At 43.4% G+C, this 24,855-nt stretch overlaps 1 protein-coding gene across 1 annotated transcript in view; it reads left to right on the top strand.

Moving 5' to 3' along the window:
- The window catches only part of MDN1 (midasin AAA ATPase 1), a 1,740,009-nt gene that overhangs the window by 1,701,692 nt on the left and 13,462 nt on the right, over nt 1-24,855 (top strand). The window contains exons 99-100 of the mRNA XM_069235499.1: nt 945-1,059; nt 9,997-10,060. Of these exons, the coding sequence (XP_069091600.1) occupies nt 945-1,059; nt 9,997-10,060 (179 nt within the window). The remainder of the gene's footprint in view (nt 1-944; nt 1,060-9,996; nt 10,061-24,855) is intronic.

The raw sequence follows: 24,855 nt of genomic DNA, 5'->3' as shown, positions 1-24,855 counted from the left end.
CACATGACCGCCCTATGGGAGGAAAGATCAATAATTGTTTCCTCTGGTGGTAAGCCATAACATCAGACAGGTGAGGCCTGCAGATTGGTCAGTGAGGCTACGCCTTGCCATTCCTTTCATTCCTTTCCACCCAACTGCATCTTCCACCCTCATCACAGCAGCTTTTGAGAAGACCATTTGTCCATTTAGCTGCAGGAAATTGCCTCTTTTGGACAAAGAAGCAATAGAGAATGTCCTGGTCTCAGATATCAGATTTGAGCGCTACTCATGTCATTTACTTTTACAAAAAAAAAAGCAGAGGGCTCCGTCCTGTTTTAGGGTTTTAACCCCTCAGTTTTTTCTTTCAGAAGTATAATTCAAGATGCTCATGCTTGCCAAGGTTTAATCTGGCTTCGAAAGACTAGGAGACACTCTATCTTGAGAATCAATTGCAAAAAGGGTGTACTTGGCCCAGCTTTATATGGCCTTAGCAGGATATCCCCGGACACAAGAGGCAACCAACCCCTAGTCTCCAAACATGTTTTGCATTGTAAAGTTATTGCATCACACACCTAAGGTGTGGTATCTCTGATTCACTTTGACAACTACCTGGAACATTGAATTTCCTTTGGAAAATGTGTGTGTAACATGACCCTTGTAAGTTTAATATTGCAAGTTAATTTCACAAAATCTTCTTTTTTTTCTCTTGCATTCATGAGCATTGTCATATCCTATGAAGTTATAACTCTATCAGCCTACAAGGAACATCATTTTGATCTTTTCCCTGTTCCAATTTATTGTTGTGTCCAGTGTACTGGAACTAGAAAACTAAACAATTTATGTAAATTGAGAAATGCTCTCCTTTCAATGCCTATCACATGCTCATGTTAGGCTCCAGTATAATGTTTCTACGTAGTTCCTGATCCATTAAGGATTCCATACTTAAAAATATTTTTTTTCCATAGCTTCGGCGAATCAGTACAGCTACTTCACCCATTTCATGAACAGTTCAGTGACCAGTCTGGGGCAAGGATCCTGAGACTCTGTAAATTCCAGCAGAAGAAAACCCGCATTGCGCAGGTACCTTTGTCAGCTTGTAATTGCCACAGACAGGGAAAATGGATGCTACTGGATATTGAATGTACTTTTTGACACAAATCCAGTGTTGCTTTTCAGTAAGTGGACATGCATTGGTTGTCTAGGTCCATGTTGCAGTGTACAGTTGTGCTTAACGGTTTATAATATTTTATACATGATTTAGATAAGTATCAAAAACATTACTACTTAAATGAGTTCTCTTTCTGTTCACCACTCCAGCGTCCAAGTAGCTGGCAAGGCCCCGAAAACAACCTTCAAAAAAGCCAAATGTATATCTTCTCGCAGGTCTTCTCTAGATGTTCCTACTGCCCCTTTCTTGTTACCATCTACAGCTGCATCGTCCTTTGTCCTATTATTGACTGAGCAGACCGAGAGAACTTGTAATAGACATACTTCCTGCTGAATCCTCATCCATACATCTCTAGACTTCAGACAGGACCAGAAACTGCTAAGTCAGTCACAAAGTATCACAAGGAATAGAGCCACGGATGCTTCTGTGCCTAGACTGATGAATGCTGTTGATTATGTTATTATTAAATTGATGAGTTCTGTTTATATATGTAATAGACTGCACAACCCCACTCGCCACCAGTTTTCCTTGGATTTCTTTTTGCAAGTGTGTATCCATGCACAGCAGCAATGGAAACTTTCCAGGAAGCAGCCTCTGCACAGTGGGTGCACAGGCACACCAGTCCAGTGACTCAAATCCAGATGATTATCTGCAAACATATACTTACAGATACCAGCACTCTGTGAGATGGTGTTCAAACCTTTTTGCCTAATACTACTCCTTGCTCACACTGGTCATGAGCAAGGTTGTGGTATCAGCCAAAACGTGTTGTCTTTTGCTGCCACGTAGACTCCACCAGGGAGTGCCAGTATGACTGTCTCTCTCGCGCTCAGTGAAATGTGAAAAAACAAATTTGTCATTTGTTTGTAACTACCATAAATATAACTTGCACCGCTAAAGATTTCTGATGTCAGTGATATAATATGTGAGGTCATAAGCAATACATTACACTGGTTCAAGTTATACATAAGTCTGTTACGTATAACTGAGAAATTTCAGTATATTTGTTTTTTTAAATAGTGCTTTTTCTGTGAAATTCTCAGGTTTAATTAATGCAGTTTAATATCTTAATGCTTTATTTGCTTATAACTCCACTTCAACCATTTTTGTTCAGTGAAATTCTATAGTTTTTATTTTAAGCATAGAATTTTAAAGTAATATTGTATTGTAATACGTTTTGTTCAAGCTTCTACGGGGGGAGAAACCTTGCTGCCCATGACTTTGCGGTTAGTCTCTGAGGTCAGCTCCACACCAACGAGCCACTGGCTATACACCCCCACTCCACATTTCCATTTTTTAAATTGTTTTTTTGCATCCCGCATGACTGAGTGGGAGCTTGTGGAACAACATGGGAGACCAAGCTGGCTCACATGGGATCGAGGCCTGCCCCCCCAAAAATTTTTAAACATTTGACCCCTGAGCCCGATCTCTCTGACCACGTGCGCCTTCCTCCATCGCACACACCCTCACCCCCAAGAAGGTCAAGGATGTGATGGTACCCCTTTTTCTGCCCCACTTTATTCTTTTTTACCTGCCGGACATGAGGGCCTAAGTCCTGTAATGAAGGGTGCAACTTTTTAATCAGGTTGCAGCCAGCCAATCACTGTGCGAGCAGATATTAGACCAAGTGACTAATATGGGGGAGGGGTATTTTTAACCCCTGCATTTTCAGCTCTGCTTAGGGGGGTTTTCATGAAGATTTGTGAACATTTGTCAAACAGATACAACATTATTAGCAAAACAAACAATGCTGTTCCTTTGGAAATTCAGACATACCCACAACTACACAGTGGGAATCAGCACTGTGAAATAATGTGACTTAAATGTTATAGAGTTATTCCTTGTGGCCTTTTATGGCTCTGCACTTTCCTGATAAAAAGTATTTCCCTTGCATAACTGATGAGTGTCTTTCTCTTCATCTTCCCCGAGCATAATGGGCCCCTGAGAACTGGTAGTGGAGAGCAGAGGTGCTTTTTTGAGTTCTTTTGGTGCCCAAGAGAAGATGATGAAAATAACCCACTCCAAGCTGTCAATCACATACAAACACAAATATGGTTACCTCAGACCTCCACAAGAACATCATCTTTTTTTAATATGTGTCAGCCCTGTAAAAAGGTGTTTCTGCTGTCTGCTTTGAATAGTCATGTGAGGAGTTACGGCCTCCAGTGGAAGAGTTGCACCACTTTTCCAGCAGTGCTCTCTCACTCACTGCTTAGCACATTGACACCTCCTTGTGGAAACTGACGGGTGCTGCACCTGTTTCGCTGGCAGTCTTTATCATTAGTGGAGTGTCCAACCTTAGCACAATTGATGGCTCGCCCACAAGGAAATAAAAAGTGTGCCCCATCACTTTCTGCAGAGATCATACAAAAGAAATACAGTGTGATTCTAATGCATACTAATGACCAAAGATCCTTCAGCTCAGCAGCGGACTGGATCCAGAAAGTAAAAATAGTTCCCAGCTTCATTAGGTGGCCCCATACTCCAGCTGCATTTGCTCCTCTAGATATGATGACATTGATCCATATAAGACGCCAGTATATCGCAGAACTATTGTTACCGTAGGTAAGGAATTTATTCCTTGGGACGTGTCTGTCCATTTATATGGCTAATTTAGAAGGTCTTTATTTTCCTACGCATGTAAAAGACAACATACTGATGAATCCATCCATTGCCTCATTGAGTTACTGGAGCTGGTTTTCAACTCAAAATAAGTGTCCCACAGAAGCATCCTTTCCTTACTCCTTTGTAAAACCAACTGGGGATGTTTCAGCCTTCTTCCCTTCAGTGATCAAGAAGGCAACTGAACACTGTAGACATCCGCTTGCATTCAGGGAAGATTATGACTAATATACTCAGTGAAATTTTGCAACCTTGGATTTAGCATGAAGCCTGGTTGCCTAACAGTGATGCTCTTACAGAGCTCATTGTTTTAGATATTGGAAAAGTATTTCTCGACTCGTGTTGTGAGAGAAAAGGCCACCTGGAAATACAAGCCAATCATTGGTGATCCTGTGAAAGTATGTTAGTTCAGACTTTGTTAGGCAAGGCTAGGCCAAATTTGATTCCTTTCTTCCTTTATAAAATAGATCCATAAAATGAGTCTCATTGGTTAGAAAAGTTAAGATCATGTCAGCTTGGCACTCAGTGCTTCCAAAGTCTCTTTTATTCTTTGGCTAATGATGCAATGATTAAGTTCTTCCCAAACCACATGCATTGAATTTTGCAAAACAGGTATGTGATGGCTTAGCATGCTATAAGTAATCAGAGTTGTCTTGGACATGGAACCTGTCAAATGGGATTTTCTTCTTTATCCGTCTAAATTTATTTAATTATTTTCTTGTTACATAACATCAATACAACAGTTCTCATCAGTAGGACGTTTACTGTTCATAAACATAGCATTCACAAATAGCCGTAGATTGACATCGCAATCACATAATCATTGACGTAATTCCTCTGTGTACCTTACCAAAGCACTCCTCTAAATTCACTTCATTCTATAGCAGTAAGAACACCCATTAGCAATCCCAGGGCCAAGGCTGCAGCCGTTTCGTTGATGCAAGAGGTGCCTGTCCTTGACATCTGCCAGACTTCAGTATGGAAATCAGTACGTATGCACATGAAGCCCTACTGCATTGACTTCCAGATCTGGTGGGACGAACACTTCGCCTGCTCAATTCTGCAAGACTTTTGGTTTGAGTCCACACTACAGACCCTCCACCTTGCAAAGAAGTTTTGGTATTTATTCTAAAGTGAGCACCCTGCAGTTAGAAGTATTGATTAAAAGAACAAGTTACTTTCCTTTGGTACCACTCCTTCTGGTAGATACTCTAACTGCAGATTCGTTACTCCCTCACTGTATTGTGGAATGACCCCTTTCTAACACCTAAAGAAGTTCAAAGTTAATACTCCACATGCTGTAGCCAGCAGCTGTTCTTGCTCCGCACATTAAAGAAATGGACAAGAAACTAGTGTAAGTGTACAGGGATGGGCTTTGCCACCCAGCTATCAAGCTTCGATTCAGATCTGTAGTTCATTGGAATAGTTCCACTAAGCCCGACCTTTACAGTGTTATGGGATCATGACACCTCCAAATGTCAGGTTTTAAGAGCTGCCACTCCTTTCATAACCAGTTATATATTTGAGACCCACAAAAAGGCCATCAAGGAGTTGGAAATAAAGCTTTTTATGGCTTGAACCCACGATGATTGCAGGATTGACCACTACTCCAATTCTCACACACATGTAGGTCCTTTGAGAGGGGCTCCCTGAAAAGAGAAGTCAACACACACCACCACATTATTAGGGATTCTTCTTCCTCTCAGGGTTGTTCCTATGACAGGTTGTTGAGTTGGTAGTGTCATTCACTGAGTATGTGTACAGCATTGTCTTCAGAGATTATCCTAATCTTGTAAGGTATGTGGCAGGCTCCAAAGCCCTCTTCCGTGACATATGTGCCCACATCTGGGTTTTCCAGGCCATGACACTGCCCCTGATTAAGGAGCAGCTTTCTCCCAGGCTTTTCTAGGCATGTATTGTCCCCATTTGGCTCCATCCGGTGCACCTTTGTGCTCAGGGACCTTCATCTGCACCCCAGATCACAGTCCTTATTCCAGCCAACTTCTCTTTTATCCTTGATACACTCCAGGGCTGACAGGCTCACATTTGTTCATTAAATACCTTGCAGGTTATTCTGCCACTGGTGCCATGGCCAGTCCTGCAAGTGCCAACTTTGGACTGGGCAACAAAATGATTGAAATTTCCCCAAACCAAGGCATTTTGGTCAACACACAATTAAGACTACTTTACATAATGAGCTTCTTTACGTGCCATTACTTCAGGCTTAACACTTTGCACACTTACGATGAGAATTTTGTTTCAGTTCTGATTCTTCAGATGTCTAATTTTGTTGTGGTGAGGGTGATCGCACCCTTTCCTCCACACTCATCGCCCCTCTGATGCGAAAAGGGGTGTTTATCTGGCCCTACATAATGCCAGTAGGCATTCTGGTCCCCTCACAATGGATAATGCCTAATTGATAGCACTATGCCTAATTGATAGCACTATGAGCAATGCACCTGAGGTTTTAGAGTTGCCCTTGTCTTTAGAGAATAAGACCTTCTTTCAGTCTTAGTCCACATTCTGGCTGCAGAAGACAGGTCTGCTTCTTCTCCTAGGGTGAAGCACCAGGATGCCTGATGCCATTGTCTGGCCCTAGGTGACTCCAAGTTATTTGTAGTCACCCTTCACCTGAGAGCTGGTGGGCCTGCTTCCTCCTCTTCGACTCTGCACAATTATTTGTTTCCCTCTACTCCACTCGATAGTATGAGAGTCAGAGACTGAATGGTGTCCCTTGACCTGTAGGACTGGGTTTCCACTCACTCATAGTGAGTGAGTGCCTTGTGTCTTCCTCAAGATCATGTTGATGGTTCTGGCATATCTTGGATTGCTGGGAATGCACCAATTCCCCTATCTTTATGATTGGCTGTTGAAGGCAGGTTCACTGCAGCTTATGTCAGATTATCTCCAGAGCATGATCTCCCTACTAGACAAATTGGGTTTTTCCATCAGCTACCCAAAGGCTCAATTACTGCCCATACAACACCACCTCCGTTTTGGGGTGGATCTGGCTACGGTCACACTCAGTGTCTGGACAAGATTGTAGTAATAAGGTTATAATTCTGTTGTTTCATGAGGTGACTTATCTTTAGGCCGTGTCATTCCTGTGACTTTCGGAGCTGCTTGCTTCCTGTATCTTGCTTGTGCCCCACATTCAGTGGCACATTCATGTTTCTTCAGTGGTGTCCCCTTTTTCAGTTGGCTCAACACCAAGGCTTATGACAGATCTCCACACAGACAGCTCAGGGCATGCATTGGTGACTGACACCAAAACATGCATCTCAGAACATACCCTTCAGCCTTCCATTAGCAGGGGTCCAGGTGGTGACATATGCTTCCTCCTGCGGTTGAGGAGATTATCTCATTGTCCTTGAGAACCTGTTTAAACTGCAGGTGATCATCTTGGCCCTCAAGGCATTCTTGCTATCCGTTTGTTGCTGGTCATTTCAAATTTCTCGCCTAGACTACTGTCATGGGACAACACTGCTACCTCCGCTGCTGGAATGTTCTAGGGATTCGCCTGAATAATGCATTATGGGGTTATTTCAGGATGGGAAAGATGCTGCTTGAACTGGGCCCACCTATCCTTTCCTAAAGAGTTTGCTTCTTGTGGCACTTGGTATTCGTTGGGGGACTTGCACTTTTAATGTCTCAGATACTTCCTGGCTACAGATGTCATGCTGTAGTGGGGTTTAAAGGTCTCTGGGAGTTCATCCTCACATAGTGGTGCGAATTTGACCCTGCTACAAACCTGCTTCTTTGGGTCAGATTGTCTTGGCTTCTTCATTGCCTGAGTCATGCAAGGAAAACTCTCATATCCCTCCTGAGCAGTTGGTTTATTACACTCTGACTGATCAGCCAAAGTGTGATCAGGAAGATTGGATGCAGCTGGGAATCTCCTGTCAGAAGCATCTCAAAATGAGTACAAACTCAAGGGAAGCTGCCCACCTAACCACCTGTTAACCTGTAAGAGATAGCCCTCCCAGAAAAAATGGGCCAGAAAAGGTCACGGGAAAACTATCTATCTTCAAAGGGGTCCTTCTGTCTCCTCTCTTTAACAGTCCTCAATCTGGCCCACTATAATGGAGTCTTGAAATGTTCTTGGGGGAAGCCCTGCAGTTCGATATGCTGTCAAGCTCTCGCTCCAGTCCACCATCTTAGTTACTGCTTGAATCCAACAACTCCTAAATGGAATCTAGTGTGGCCACAGCAGTAGCTTAAACATTCACGCACCTTCTTTAGACACACAAGTAAGGTACACATACGCAAAATCCATGTCTCAAATGGATGTGCAAAAGACCTGGTTCCGTGTGAGTGGCTGGTTTATTTAGAAAACATTGGAGAGGCCGATAGGATTCCCTCCCTCACAGGTAACGAGGTCTGTTCTGATTTTAAAATTACCTCCCTGCCACTATTATCAGTACTCCACAGACTGTGAGCTGACTGTAGTTAACACGGATCTCTCAGTCTTTGTTACCATAATGCCTCCAGCACACATGCATGTTTATTGTGTGTGCTAAGGTAAGAATTGAAACGCTAAAGCTTGGTATGGTGATTTGCAAGGGTGCATTCTGTCCAGAGCCATGCAGTGCTCATCCATAGCTTTTTTGTGTCGTAGAGTGGCTTGAATCTGGTGCTCACATTTCCAATAGGTTCACCATTCGAGCCCACTAACCGTGCCTTATAACTTCTCAAACTTAAGATTTTTTGGCTGATTACCATCACCTCAGCTTGCCGTGTTAGTGAGCTGAAAGTTTTGTCTATGCAGCCACTTTTTAATTATTTCTTCCCGAGCAAGCTAGTGCTTCTGATGAGGGCTTCCTTCCGAAGGTGTGAAGGAGTCTAGAACATCACCTCAATGAACAGCTTTACCTTGTCTACAGTGGGTCAAAGAAGGGCGGTGTGATTCAGAAGCAGACAGCTTTCCTATGGATTGACCTCTGATTAGATCATCTACACCCTTGTAAAGAATGAGCCATCTGAGTGCATCATGGCCCATGGCAAAGGGCACTTCTTCAGTGTTGTATAGGCATCCATTGGCTCGTGAAGTGGCTTCAATCCACATCTTCGCCAGGCATTCCTACCTTAACTCTGAGGTCCACATAGATGGCCAATTTGCAAGGTCTGTGATGCAAGACTTCATAGTTAAACACTTTCCTCTAACCTACCTACTTGGGAGTACTGTTTAGGTAATGATTCGGGGGGTGAGGAATCTTCAGGTAGAAGTATCCATCAGAACAATAAGTTACTTACCTTTGGTAATGTTTTTTCCAGTAAATTTACTATTTACATGAAGATTCCTCACTGCCCTTATGCCTCCGTGTTTTGAAGAGTAGCCTTGCAACGTTTATAATAGGGTTCCAAGTTGGAGCCAGGTGTACCGTTGTTCTGGTTGCAAAAACGGGTGCAATTTGTAACCACAAACGTATTTTGCGAACTAACCTATGTCTATTAGAGTTGTTTGTAAAGTAAGGCTTCGGAGTGAGTTGCAATTAATATTCATTAGGTAGGTCCTAAGTTACTACTTTCTCTTATTAGTCAAAATATCAGGGATAAGGGCTTGCAAGACTCCCATGTCTTGATTGATTTTAATTAACAAAAGTTTTTTGTTCTTTAAACTGAGCCCAGTACTTTTTTTGTAAGGAAACAAAACTGCATTGAAAAAGAAAATAATGTTTCAGAGAGAATTGGAAGTGATCGCATTGGCTCCCCTCACTCCACATTGGGGAAAGGGTCCAAGACCCCCTTTCTTTCTTTTTGCACAGTATAGTTTAGGTGTCTTGCACAGCTCTCGTTACCGCGCCATCTTGGGAGTTGGTAACCTTTCAGTAGTTTGCGATTGAAATTCTGGGTAAAAATAATTGGTACCTATGGTACACATTTGCAATTTGGAAGAGACGCCCCAACACACTCCTTCCAAATTACGAACTGTGAAAAATTCAGAACCGATTTTAGGAGTTGGTAAAGGTTCACTGACTTTCAAAATGTTTTTCATGTATAAAAAAATCCTGTGGAGTGGGGAAAAAAACAAATATGAACACCCAAGCACAGAGGAGGAAGCAGCACCAGAGTCATATCCATGATGCTATCTGGCACAGGAGAGCTCTTTTAACTTTTCCAGATCCTCTGTGTGCCTGGAGGTGCTCAAGGTGGTTAGAAATCTGCATGTAAATGGAGTATCGCCAGAAAGATGTTTGCTGATGATGATTGTTTTACTATTTTTGCAGTTCCTGGAGTCATCTGCAAACATGTTTATTGCAGCTCAGCAGTTGTCTCAAAGCAGCAGTCCAGGTCAGTCTCTTTACGTTTTTACTCTAAGGCATGAACATGAAAGTCTGTGTAATTTCAGTATTTATGCTAGTTTCTACTTTTTTAATCTTAAGGCACAAACAAGAAAGTGTGTTTAATAACAGTGTTTATGCTAGTTCCGAAACCTGTTACTAGGCTTGTACACGTTGTCTTTTACATGGTCCTTTTAACTTTTTTTGTGCACACATATTTCGTACTAATTCTCAGGTAGCATCACATTCATCACAGCAATGCACTGTTGAGAGTCTGGGGAGAGATTATTGATGGGATGGACACAAAGTGAGACTGAGCAACTTCCATTCATCTACTCCTGTAAACAGTCAAAATAATAGAGGAGATAATCAACCAACAACTCATCAACAACCTAGACCTCCACAACCTACTTAACTACACCCAGTCACAGAATTTATGAAGTTTTCACCTTTCTTCAGAGGACTTCAGTCTCCAGGGCCCTCATGTGGGCACCTGGACAAGCAACATTCCACACCCATAACTCTTATCTGATGCCAAGAAGCAGTTCACCTCACTACATGCATTTACACGCTCCTCTTGAAAAAAGAAGAAATTTAGATTTGTTTTTGTACTGGAAGTAAAATTTAGAATTGGGTGCTTCTGCTCCCTATTAGTGGGCCATTGAGGAATCCAGATTCAGGGGGTACAGTAGTCGTATATCCATGGGAGCTATTGCCACGACAGACAAGTTAATACTCACTTCAGAACTGGTGTACAGGGGTAATGAATGCATTGTTGATGGTAATGGTAATGGAGATCGTTTAAAGGTAAGATTCTCTTTCGAGTATTTAGAGAGATGGATGTCTCTCTAAATAAATAGAAGCAGGAGGAAATAGTGCACTATTAAGACACACTCTTAATTGAGACAGAGTACACTGTAATTTAGCAGATTGCCTTCATCTGTCAAGACCCTTTAATGTAGTTTACAGTTATATTAATTTTGATATTCTTTACATGATTCTATGAACTGAAATAAATTGTTGGGCCTCCTTGCAGACCATTAAAACTATCTGTATACGGACAGCAAGGCAAGACTACTTTGGCACATATTTTGCATGCATTTGACCCCACTAACAGTGCCATCATCTGTGAAACCATATCATGTTAATTATCTACACCCCAGGTAGGCATGAGTATTTGTCCTATGCTCCTGCTGGTCAGAGACCAGGGTTAAGGAAAGAAATATGGATAGTGCATGTAATACGTTATAATTTATAGGCCATAGTTCCAACAGAAATGTGCAAAATATAAGAAACAAATATATATTTTTTGGCATGGTGAGAAGTTGCCCATATTAGTGGTTGGTTCTCTTCTATTCTGTAGATTTTAAGGTAGAGAATTGGCGTTAATCATCATTTGTTTGTGAAGGATACTTAACAGCAGGTTGCTCACCTTAAGAATATCCCCAGCCACTAGACTGGATCAAGGGAAGGAATTTTCTCAGCAATACTTCTCTGATGACTGTGCCTACCTGGAATTGGTGGAGCAGAGCTGCCTGTAAATGCCATCTTTGCACGTGAACTTCTCTTCCTTTTTTCTGCAACCTTAAAGCAGATCCAGAGCTCCACTCCCAACTTTGTGTCAGAGACAAAGACTCCCCAGCATGACGTGCATTTGGTGCTTGGGTTCCGGTCACGATGTGAAGTTGTGCGTTAAATGTATCTTTATACGCCTAAAAGTGATGGAGAAGCGGGAGATGAAACTATATTGCCAAACATGACAGTCCAACCCCTCAAAATCAGATGACAAGGCACAAAGACAATAATCCAAGGGTCATACACTGTAAGTGCCTTCCAAACCTGTCCCAGTCCCACTGTTAGCCCACACACACCCTGAATTTCCCAAGCCATCATCAACCCCACAGCAAACTGTTGCCTTTACCAAGGTCATGCTGTAGCTTTTTAAGATGCTCGTGTCCCAAGGAGCTGCTGTGGGCTCCAGTTGAACTTCCACTGGCAGGCCCTCCCTTGGCACCAACTGAGTCCTAGGCCTGATCCTGCAGTGGTTCATCATTCCTCTCCAGCCCCATGGTCCCCACAAGTTTCTGCCATGCTGACACCAGCCCAGAACTCTATCCTGGCTCTGGTATCTAACCCTAAGCTGTTGTCTGCTCACACCAGGTATGTCACGCTATGTAATCACTAAGGCACAACTAAATGCTAACCCTAAGCCTCAACGTCCGTACTATCAGAGACTGGAAGCCTTATTTGTGTCTGACTCGGATGACATTCGGGGAATGCAAAATGTTCCTCAAGACTCTAATAAGGAGGTGGACATCCTTCTTCCCCCTCAACAAAATGTCAGAGGGTTGATACAGCCGCAGAGACTGAACTTGACTCACAGCCAACACTACCAGTGGAAGAAACCACTTATTTCATAGTAGTTGTACGAATGGCAGCACAAGTTTGATTTTCAGTTTCCTTCAGTTTAAACCAAGGGAAGCCTGTTAACTCAGAATCTTCAACCAGGTCCAACTTATTCTGAGCCACAATTGACGTTACTTATGTTGCCAGCCATGCTTGGGCACACCAGTCAGTCGACCTTTTACCAGGTTACAGACAGGCTTTTGGTGATCCAGATTTTCTAGCAAAGTACAGGCTTTGACAACTAGTGTCACTCCTAATGCTTTCCAACCAATCCTCTAGATTGACATTCAAAAAATAAATTGATGACTTCTGAAAGAGATGTATATCTTCGGCTAGTTTGACCTTAAGGTCCTTGAATGCAGTGTGCCTTCTGTGCATATACCCCATGTTTTATCAGATATGGCCAGAAAAATCTTGCAGCCTTGTCCAAAATACCACATGGCCTCACTTGATGAAATGATACGTGGTGGCCAGGATGCAGATATATATATATATATATATATATATATATATATGTTCTATGGCATGTGTAGCTGCAGATACACATGCTGTGCACATCCCGCCATCTGGTGTTGGGCTCGGAGTGTTACAAGTTGTTTTTCTTCAAAGAAGTCTTTTCGAGTCACGAGACGGAGGGACTCCTCCCATTTCGACTCCATTGCGCATGGGCGTCGACTCCATCTTAGATTGTTTTTTTTCCGCCATCGGGTTCGGACGTGTTCCTTTTCGCTCCGTGTTTCGGGTCGGAAAGTTAGTTAGAATCTCGGAAAAGACGTCTGTATTCTTTGCGTTCGGTATCAGGTTAGTTACAACAGATCGACACCGAATTTAGAAGAGTTCCGGTGGCCCTTCGGGGTTTTTTCGATCCCCCGTCGGGGCCTGGTCGGCCCGGCCACGTGTGAATTCAAGGCTGATGGAACGGACCCCATTCCGCTTCTGTCCAAAATGCCATAACAAGTATCCGTATACGGATCAGCATCTGGTCTGTAACATGTGCTTGTCCCCAGAGCACAAGGAAGATACTTGTGAGGCCTGTCGAGCGTTTCGGTCCAGAAAGACGTTAAGAGACCGAAGAGCCAGAAGACTGCAGATGGCGTCGACGCCGACAGAACAAGAGCGTTTCGAGGAAGAAGAGGAAGCTTTCTCTATCCAAGAGTCGGACTCGGAAGAGCTCGAGGCCGAAGAAACGCCGAAAACCGTGAATAAGACATCGAAACATAGGACTCACGAGAAGTCAACAAAAGCCCAGGGGACGCCACCGCCAACAGGCCATGGCTTAACCCAAACAAGCGGTGACTGAGCCAAGGCACCAAAAAAGGGCACGCTGGTGTCGAAGTCATCCGACTCCGGTCGAGATACTGCCACACAGCAATCTTGGACCCGAGACATCGGCTCTGAGAAATTTCGGCACCATCACAGCGGCACCGAACAAATTCGGCATCGAGACACCACCACGCCGAAAATTACAAAGGTTTCTTCGAAGCCTAAAAAGACCTCCGAAAAAACTTTGGTTCTGAAACATCCAGCCTCGGAGCCGAAAACAGGTTCCTATACAGAGGAACAAGGATTGGCCTCCCAAATGAAAAAACATAGATTTGGAGAGGAACTTCAAGCTGTAGAGCCAGACTATACTCAAAGGAGGCTCACATTCATCAAGACACAGGGAAGATAACCACTCTTCCTCCAATTAAGATAAAAAGAAAACTTGCCTTTCACGAAAAGGACAAGGAGCCACAAGCAAAGGTGGCAAAGAAAACAACTCCACCACCTTCTCCACCACCATCAGTGCACACATCACCAGTAGCAACTCCTCCACTGATGCACTCCCCGACTCATACTGCCATGAGTCAAGATGATCCCGATGCATGGGACCTTTACGATGCTCCAGTATCGGACAACAGCCCAGACTCGTACCCTACCAGGCCGTCCCCTCCTGAGGACAGTACATCTTACACACAGGTGATCGCAAGGGCAGCTGCTTTCCATAACGTCACCTTGCATTCAGAACCAATTGATGATGACTTCTTGTTTAACACGCTAACCTCCACTCATAGCCAGTACCAAAGACTACCTATGCTCCCAGGAATGCTAAAGCATTCAAAACAAATCTTTCAAGATCCTGTTAAAGTCCGAGCCATAACTCCAAGACTGGAGAAAAAATACAAGCCACCGCCAACAGATCCTGTTTATATTACAACGCAGTTAACTCCAGACTCAGTAGTTGTCGGGACAGCTCGTAAGAGAGCAAACTCTCATACCTCGGGAGACGTACCACCTCCAGACAAAGAGAGTCGCAAATTTGATGCTGCAGGCAAAAGGGTTGCAGCACAAGCAGCAAACCAATTGCGCATTGCCAATTCACAAGCGCTTTTGGCAAGATATGACAGAGCGCACTGGGATGAGATTCAACATTTGATAGAACACTTACCCAAGGAGTTCCAAAAAAGAGCACAACAAGTGGTGGAAGAAGGACAAAGTATCTCTAATAATCAGATACGGTCTTCAATGGATGCAGCAGATACGGCTGCAAGGACAGTAAATACTGCAATAACATTAAGAAGGCACGCATGGCTCCGCACGTCAGGTCTCAAGCCAGAAATTCAACAAGCCGTGCTAAATATGCCATTTAATGAACAGCAGTTGTTTGGGCCGGAAGTCGACACTGCTATTGAGAAACTCAAGAAGGACACTGATACGGCAAAAGCCATGGGCGCACTCTACTCCCCGCAGAGCAGAGGCACCTTTCGCAAAACACCTTTTAGGGGAGGGTTTCGAGGACAACCTACAGACACCACAACATCACAAACAAGGCCCACTTACCAAAGCCAATATCAGCGGGGAAGTTTTCGGGGGCAATATAGAGGGGGACAATTCCAAAGAGGTAGAGGAAAATTCCAAAGCCCCAAAAGTCCTCAAAATAAACAGTGACTCACAAGTCACCCATCCCCATCACATAACACCTGTGGGGGTAAGATTAAGCCAATTTTACAAACATTGGGAGGAGATAACAACAGATACTTGGGTACTAGCAATTATCCAGTATGGTTATTGCATAGAATTTCGAGAATTCCCTCCAACAGTCCCACCGAAAACACACAGTATGTCGAAACAACATATAAATCTTCTAGGATTAGAAATTCAAGCATTGCTCCAAAAAGACGCAATAGAATTAGTACCAAAACAAGAACTAAACACAGGAGTTTACTCACTGTACTTTCTAATACCCAAAAAAGACAAAACTCTAAGACCTATACTAGATCTCAGAATATTAAATACATACATCAAATCAGACCACTTTCACATGGTTACATTACAAGAAGTAATCCCACTGCTCAAACAACAAGACTACATGACAACACTAGATCTAAAGGATGCATATTTCCATATACCAATACATCCTTCACACAGAAAGTACCTAAGGTTTGTATTCCAAGGGATACATTACCAATTCAAAGTGTTGCCATTCGGAATAACAACTGCACCAAGAGTTTTTACAAAATGTCTAGCAGTAGTAGCTGCACATATCAGAAGGCAGCAAATACATGTGTTCCCGTACCTAGACGATTGGTTAATCAAAACCAACACGCAAAAACAGTGTTCACGACACACAAATTACGTCATAGAAACCCTACACAAACTAGGTTTTTCAATCAATTACTCAAAGTCACACATTCTGCCGTGTCAAACACAGCAATAACTAGGAGCAACAATCAACACAGTAAAAGGGATTGCCACTCCAAGTCCACAAAGAGTCCAAACATTCCAAAATGTAATACAAGCCATGTATCCAAACCAGATGATACAGGTCAAATTAGTAATGAAACAGCTAGGCATGATGTCCTCATGCATAGCCATTGTCCCAAACGCAAGGTTGCACATGCGGCCCTTACAACAGTGCCTAGCATCACAGTGGTCACAAGCACAGGGTCAACTTCTAGATCTGGTGTTGATAGACTGCCAAACATACATCTCGCTTCAATGGTGGAACAGTATAAATTTAAACCAAGGGCGGCCTTTTCAAGACCCAGTGCCACAATGCGTAATAACAACAGATGCATCCATGACAGGGTGGGGAGCACACCTCAGTCAGCAAAGCATCCAAGGACAATGGAACATTCAGCAAAAACAGTTTCATATAAACCACTTAGAACTGTTAGCGGTGTTTCTAGCTCTGAAAGCATTTCAACCCATATTAACCCACAAATACACTCTTGTCAAAACAGACAACATGACAACAATGTATTACCTAAACAAACAAGGAGGAACACACTCGACACAGTTGTGTCTCCTAACACAAAAAATATGGCATTGGGCGATTCACAACCACATTCGCCTAATAGCACAATTTATTCCAGGGATTCAGAATCAGTTAGCAGACAATCTCTCTCGGGATCACCAACAGATCCACGAATGGGAAATTCACCCCCAAATACTGAACACTTACTTTGAAATGTGGGGAATGCCAAAAATAGATCTATTTGCAACAAAAGAAAACTCAAAATGCCAAAACTTCGCAACCAGGTACCCACAACATCAGTCTCAGGGCAATGCACTATGTATGAACTGGTCAGGGATATTTGCATACGCTTTTCCCCCTCTCCCACTTCTTCCATATCTAGTAAACGAGTTGAGTCAAAACAAACTCAAACTCATACTAATAGCACCAACATGGGCAAGGCAACCGTGGTACACAACACTACTAGACCTTTCAGTAGTACCTCATATCAAACTGCCAAACAGACCAGATCTGTTAACACAACACAAACAACAGATCAGACATCCAAATCCAGCATCGCTGAATCTAGCAATTTGGCTCCTGAAATCCTAGAATTCGGGCACTTAGACCTCACACAGGAATGTATGGAGGTCATAAAACAGGCTAGAAAACCTACCACTAGACACTGTTATGCAAATAAGTGGAAAAGATTTGTTTATTACTGCCATAATAATCAAATTCAACCCTTACACGCATCTGCAAAAGAGATAGTAGGATACTTACTACATTTGCAAAAATCTAAACTAGCTTTCTCTTCCATTAAAATACATCTTACGGCAATTTCAGCTTACCTGCAAATTACGCACTCAACTTCATTATTTAGGATACCAGTCATAAAAGCATTTATGGAAGGCCTAAAGAGAATTATACCACCAAGAACACCACCAGTTCCTTCATGGAACCTCAACATTGTCTTAACACGACTCATGGGTCCACCTTTTGAGCCCATGCACTCTTGTGAAATGCAATACTTAACGTGGAAAGTTGCATTTTTAATTGCCATCACATCTCTAAGAAGAGTGAGTGAGATTCAAGCATTTACCATTCAAGAACCATTTATTCAAATACACAAAAATAAAGTTGTTCTACGGACCAATCCAAAATTTTTACCAAAAGTAATCTCACCGTTCCACTTGAATCAAACGGTAGAATTACCAGTGTTCTTCCCACAGCCAGATTCGGTAGCTGAAAGATCACTACATACATTAGACATCAAAAGAGCACTAATGTACTACATTGACAGAACAAAACTAATTCGAAAGACAAAACAACTATTTATTGCCTTTCAAAAACCTCATACAGGAAATCCTATTTCAAAACAAGGCATTGCTAGATGGATAGTTAAGTGCATTCAAACCTGCTATCTTAAAGCTAAAAGAGAACTGCCTATTACACCAAAGGCACACTCAACCAGAAAGAAAGGTGCTACCATGGCCTTTCTAGGAAATATTCCAATGAACGAAATATGTAAGGCAGCAACATGGTCTAGATGTGTTAACTGCACAACAGGCAACAGTAGGTCAAGCTGTACTAAGAACATTATTTCAAACTACTTCAACTCCTACAGGCTGAACCACCGCTTTTTGGGGAGATAGCTGCTTATTAGTCCATGCACAGCATGTGTATCTGCAGCTACACATGCCATCGAACGGAAAATGTCACTTACCCAGTGTACATCTGTTCGTGGCATTAGTCGCTGCAGATTCACATGCGCCCACCCGCCTCCCCGGGAGCCTGTAGCCGTTTAGAAGTAGATCTTAAACATTTGTACATTTGTAAATATATTACTTAAAACTTCATTATGTACATACGCATTCACTCCATTGCATGGGCACTATTACTAGCATACACAACTCCTACCTCACCCTCTGCGGGGAAATCAATCTAAGATGGAGTTGATGCCCATGCGCAATGGAGTCGAAATGGGAGGAGTCCCTCGGTCTCGTGACTCGAAAAGACTTCTTCGAAGAAAAACAACTTGTAACACTCCGAGCCCAACACCAGATGGCGGGATGTGCACAGCATGTGAATCTGCAGCGACTAATGCCACGAACAGATGTACACCGGGTAAGTGACATTTTCCATATATATACACACACACACGTGTATATATATGTTCGATGGCATGTGTAGCTGCAGATACACATACTATGCATATTCTGCCATCTAGTGTTGGGCTCGGAGTGTTACAAGTTGTTTTTCTTCGAAGAAGTGTTTTCGAGTCACTCCTCCTCTTCAGCTCCATTGCTCATGGGCATCGACTCCATGTTAGATTGTTTTCTTTCCGCCATTGGGTTCGGACGCGTTTCTTTTAGCTCCGGTAGTTCGAGTCAGAAAAGTTCTAAAACTCTCTAATTCTCATTGGTATTGTTTCAATTGCTTATCATCTCTCATCAACACTTTGGTACCGTCGGATCTAACATCTTTACTCACCATTCGGGGCACTCGCGCCCAACTTGGGCCTGGTTGGGGCAACCGCGTGGAAGCCTCGTGGACCGGACCCCATTTCACTTTTGTCCCCGGTGCCACGCCAAATTTCCATATACAGACCAAGATCTTGTCTGTAATCTCTGTCTCTCTCCAGACCATCGAGAGGATCGTTGTGAGGCATGCAGATCCGTTCGAAGAAGACTCTACGAGACAGAAGAGCACGATGGTTGGAAATGGCGTCGAAAAGCACTGAACGTCTCGACATAGAGGAAGAGGAGATCATGCACACCTCAGTCTCCGCCAAAGGGTCCGATTCTGAGCAGGAGGCCGAGGAGGACAAACCAGTCACGGCAGGACAGCACTAGAGTACGCCTGCCCCTGTCCCAACCAAGCCCGAACATAAGGCCTCGGGAACGCCACTGTCGAAAGGCCATGGTTCAACCTGCAAAAAGACCTTCAGTGACCAAGCAACATCTTGGGCACCGAAAAAGGCCACGTCACCAAAGCCTTCAGACTCGAGCCGAAGCACTGGCTTAGAAACAGGCGCAAACACCACCAACCCTTCGAGTCGAAGCCTCGAAAATCGCTTTCGGAGCCAAGGCCAACATCCACTCCCGGCCTTTCGATCCCGAGAAAACCTGCTTCGGAGCCAAAAAGACCAAGTTACACAGAGGAGCATGGACTTTCAAAAGTACTTAAAGAAAGCCATACATTTTCGGAGGAACACACACAGATGGAGGACATTGATGAAAGGCAAGCCAGAATTCACATTCACAAGGACACTGGCAAGATCATAACTGCACCTCCTCTGAAGCCTAAGAGGAAGCTGGCCTTTCAAGGACAATTGGACACTGATCAGCCACCAGCTAAAGTGCCAAGGCCTAAACACCTCCACAATTTTCACCTCCTCAGTCTCCTCACCTGCTTGTATCGCCACCTACTACTCCTACACCTGCACAGTCTCCTGTGCATTCTTTAGATTCACAACAAGACAATGTGGATCCAGTGGATCTCTGATCCAGATCCCATTCCGGATAACAGCCCAGACTGCTATCCTTCCTAACCATCACCACCAGAAGATAGCACTGGATACACTTAGGTTCTGGCTAGGGCAGCATCATACCACAATGTCGCCATGCACACCGAGCCCTTCGAGGATGATTTTCTATTCAACACATTATCCTCCACACACACTACGTACCATTACCTTCCCATGCCTCCAGGCACGTTAAAGCACGCACATCAGATATTTCAAGAGCCAGTCAAAGCCAGGATATTTACTCCCAGGGTGGAGAAAAGTATAAACCACCTCCCTCTGATCCGGCATTCATTACACAACAACTGCCACCTAATTCTGTAGTTGTAAGTGCAACTAGAAAGAGGGCCAACTCCAGTCACCTGGTGATGCACCACCACCGGACAAGGAGAGTAGGAAATTTGATGCTGCTGGCAAAAGAGTAACATCGCAAGCAGCCAACCAGTGGAGTATAGCCAACTCCCAAGCACTATTGGCTAGGTATGATAGAGCCCACTGGGACGAGATGAAAGATATTGTCCAACATCTCCCCAAAGACCAACAAAAAAGGGCACAACAAATAGTTGAGGAAGGGCAGGCTATTACTAATAACCAAATTAGATCAGCCCTAGATTTAGCAGACACAGCAACTAGGACAATCAATACCGCTGTTACTATTCGGAGACATGCATGGCTTCGGTCGTCAGGGTTTAAGCCTGAAATTCGACAGGCTTTCCTTAATATATGCAGGACCAAAAACAGCTTTTTGGCCCTGAAGTTGATACGGCCATTGAAAAGGTGAAAAAAGACTCAGACACCGCTAAAGCCATGGGTGCTCTGGATACCATGCAATACAGAGGATCCTTTCGAGAACCTCAGTACAGGGGTGGTTTTAGAGTGCAAACACCTGAGGCATCCACCTCACAATCCAATTCAACCTACCAGCCTCAATACCAACGAGGTGGGTTTAGAGGAAATTACAGAAGCCCATTCCCCAGAGGCAGGGGAAAATATCAGCCAACAAAACAAGCCTCAGCCAAAACAGTGACTTTCTCCATCTCTTCCCAATTCACACCTCACCTGTCGGGGGAAGACTGCAAAGGTTCCACAACAATTGGCTACCCATTACAACAGACAACTGGGTATTATCTATAATCCGCAATGGTTATTACATAGAATTGGCACACATTCCCCCAAATATACCTCCAAAACCACACAAACTCTCCTCCCAACATATCTCAATGTTGCAAGAAGAAGTACAATCACTATTACTCAAACAAGCCGGAGAGCTTTTACCACAAGATCAGATAGGAACAGGGGTTTACTCTCTGTACTTCCTTATTCCCAAAAAAGACGGAACCTTGAGACCAATATTAGATCTCAGGACTCTCAATCTTTACAGGATGTAGTCCCGCTGCTACAACAGCAAGATTTCATGACAACATTAGACCTCAAGGATGCGTATTTTCACATACCCATCCATCCAGCGCCCAGAAAATATCTCAGGTTTGTAATTCAGGGAAAACATTACGAATTCAAAGGGTGACCCTTCGGGATATCAACAGCTCCCAGAGTATTTACAAAATGCCTAGCAGTAGTAGCTGCCTACCTAAGAAGACAACACATTCATGTCTTCCCATATCTCGACGATTGGCTAGTAAAATCCAACAGTCATTCACAGTGTCAAACCATACACATTATTTAATACAAACCCTACATACTCTAGGGTTCTCCATAAACTACCAAAAATCCCACCTACAACCTGCACAAATTCAACAGTATTTAGGAGCCACACTAAACACACAAACAGGACTGACTTGCAAGCCCAAGTCCACAAAGAGTGCTAGCATTCCACAATGTATTAGCACAAATTCAGTCAAGCCAACAGTACACAGTCAAATTCGTAATGAAACTGTTGGGCATGATGGCATCATGCATCTCCATTGTCCCAAATGCAAGATTAAACATGCGGCCTTTACAGCAGTGCCTTGCAAAGCAATGGTCACAGGCACAGGGTCAACTTCAAGATCTAGTGTTGATAGACCGCCAAACATGCATATCACTTCATTGGTGGAATTCCTCAAATCTAAACAAAGGGCGGCCATTTCAAGACCCTGTGCCTCAGACCATACTTACAACAGATGCACCAATGATTGGATGGGGGCACACCTCAACAATCACAACATTCAAAGACAATGGGACACCAAACACAAACAACTTCACATAAATCACCTAGAATTGCTAGCTGTATTCCTAGCACTCAGAGCCTTTCAGCCTCTTCTCATTCACAAAAACATTCTTAGCAAAACAGACAACATGACTACAATGTATTACCTAAACAAACAAGGAGGGACCCACTCTTCACAACTGTCCCTTCTAGCACAAAATATTTGGCATTGGGCAATACACAACAAAATTCACCTGGTAGCACAATACATTCCAGGAATACACAACCAATTGGCAGATGTTCTCAGCAGAGATCATCAACAAACACACGAGTGGGAAATTCATCCCCAAGTGCTTCAGACATACTTTCATCACTGGGGAACGCCAGACATAGACCTATTCGCCACCAGCTAAAACGCAAAATGCCAAAACTTCGCATCCAGTTACCCACACCCTCTATCCAAGGGCAATGCTCTATGGATCAACTGGTTAGGGATATTTGCTTACGCTTTTTCCCCTCTCCCGCTCATTCCATTTCTAGTCAACAAACTGCGTCAAAACAAACTCAAACTCATACTTATAACACCAAAGTGGGCACGTCAACCCTGGTACACAGCACTGTTGGATCTGTCAGTGGTACCGCACATCAAACTCCCCTACTGACCAGATCTGTTAACGCAAAACAAGCAACTGATAAGGCATCCAGATCCCAAAATACTCACTCTATCGATTTGGCTCCTGAAGTCTTGGAGTTTGGTTATCTACACCTTCCAACAGAATGTATGGAAGTAATTAAACAAGCAAGAAAACCCACTACCAGGCAGTGTTATGCAAATAAATGGAAAAGGTTTGTGTTTTACTGTCAATGTAAACAGATTGCCCCTCTTTCAGGGGCAATTCAAGACATTGTAAGTTACTTGCTTCATCTGCAAAAAGCAAATTTAGCCTTCTCTTCCATCAAAATACATCTCACTGCAATATCTGCGTATTTGCAAAATATACAACACAACTCTCTACTTAGGGTCCCTGTTATCAAAGCCTTCATGGAAGGATTAAAATGCACCATTCCACCATGGAATCTAAACATAGTACTCATACGACTCATGGGTCCACCATTTGAACCTATGCATTCATGTCAGATTCAATACCTAACATGGAAAGTTGCATTCCTAGTTGCAATTACTTAATTAAAAAGTTGGTGAAATCCAAGCTTTCACTATTCAAGAACCGTTCATACAAGTACACAAACATAAAGTTCGAACAAACCCAAAATTTCTACCAAAGGTGATATCACCTTTTCATATCAATCAAACAGTGGAACTACCAGTCTTCTTTCCACAGCCAGACTCTGTAGCAGAAAGAGCCCTGCATACATTGGACATTAAAAGAGCTATAATGTATTACATTGATAGAACTAAATCATTTAGAAAGACCAAAGTTCTTTGTGGTGTTTCGGAAACCACATACTGGTAACCCTATCTCAAAGCAAGGACTAGCTAGATGGGTAGTAAAATTCATCCAAACATGTTACCTAAAAGCTAAGAGGCAGCTATTAGTACCTAAAGCACATTCCACCAGGAAAAAAACAGGCTGCAATGGCTTTCTTAGGGAACATACCAATGGCAGAAATCTGTAAAGCAGCCACTTGGTCAACACGCCATACATTACCAAGCATTACTGTGTAGGTGTGTTAGCAGTTAGCAACACAACAGGCCACAGTAGGACAGGCTGTACTAAGAAAACTATTTCAAACAACTTAAACTCCTACAGGCTGACCACCGCTTATGGGAGGCAAAACTGCTTTGTAATCTATGCATAGCATGTGTCTCTGCAGCTACACATGCCATCGAACGGAATTTGAATTCTGTAGACTTTGTGGGCATTGTTGTTGTCACCACTGTAGTGCTTAGAAGGCACACATGGTTGCACTCAGCTGGATTTATATATGTCGTCCAGGCATCTCCTATGGCCATGCCCTTTGTCAGGTCCAGATTGTTTGGGGGTGGAGGCAAATTTGGCACTTGTAACAATTTAAAGAGTCAAGCCAAGTCTTGATCCATGGGACGTCTGTATCCTGCCCAGCAACAATACAAGAAGTTTAGGGTCTATTCCAAAGGCCTTCCCAATCTGTGCCACAGCAGAGAAAGTCCTTTTGGAACAAATGCCATAGTGGTGGTTAAGGCCGTTTCCATTGGTAGGGACATCTATCCAAGCCCTCCCCTGCTTCACTGGCTGCCTGTGTCCTCACCAGCCCATCATCGGCCATTAGGAGGCAGGATACAACTTCTATCTGCCCCCCCTCTCCCCCAACACACACACACACACACACACACACACACTTTCCCCCATCCCAAGGTGGAGAATAATCACGTCGGACTGATGGGTCTTAAAAATAATTCAAAGGGGCTATACCTTGCCTTTCACCCCTCTGCCTCCCTATGCCCCCCACACCCTGCCAATTAGAGGACCATTATGCAGACCTGCAGCAAGACGCTGACCAAGGATGCCTTTG

Source organism: Pleurodeles waltl, chromosome 5 (genome assembly GCF_031143425.1).
Source record: "Pleurodeles waltl isolate 20211129_DDA chromosome 5, aPleWal1.hap1.20221129, whole genome shotgun sequence".
Taxonomy (NCBI): domain Eukaryota; kingdom Metazoa; phylum Chordata; class Amphibia; order Caudata; family Salamandridae; genus Pleurodeles; species Pleurodeles waltl.
Note: the sequence above shows the minus strand (reverse complement) of the source record. Positions and strands in the feature narration are given on the sequence as shown.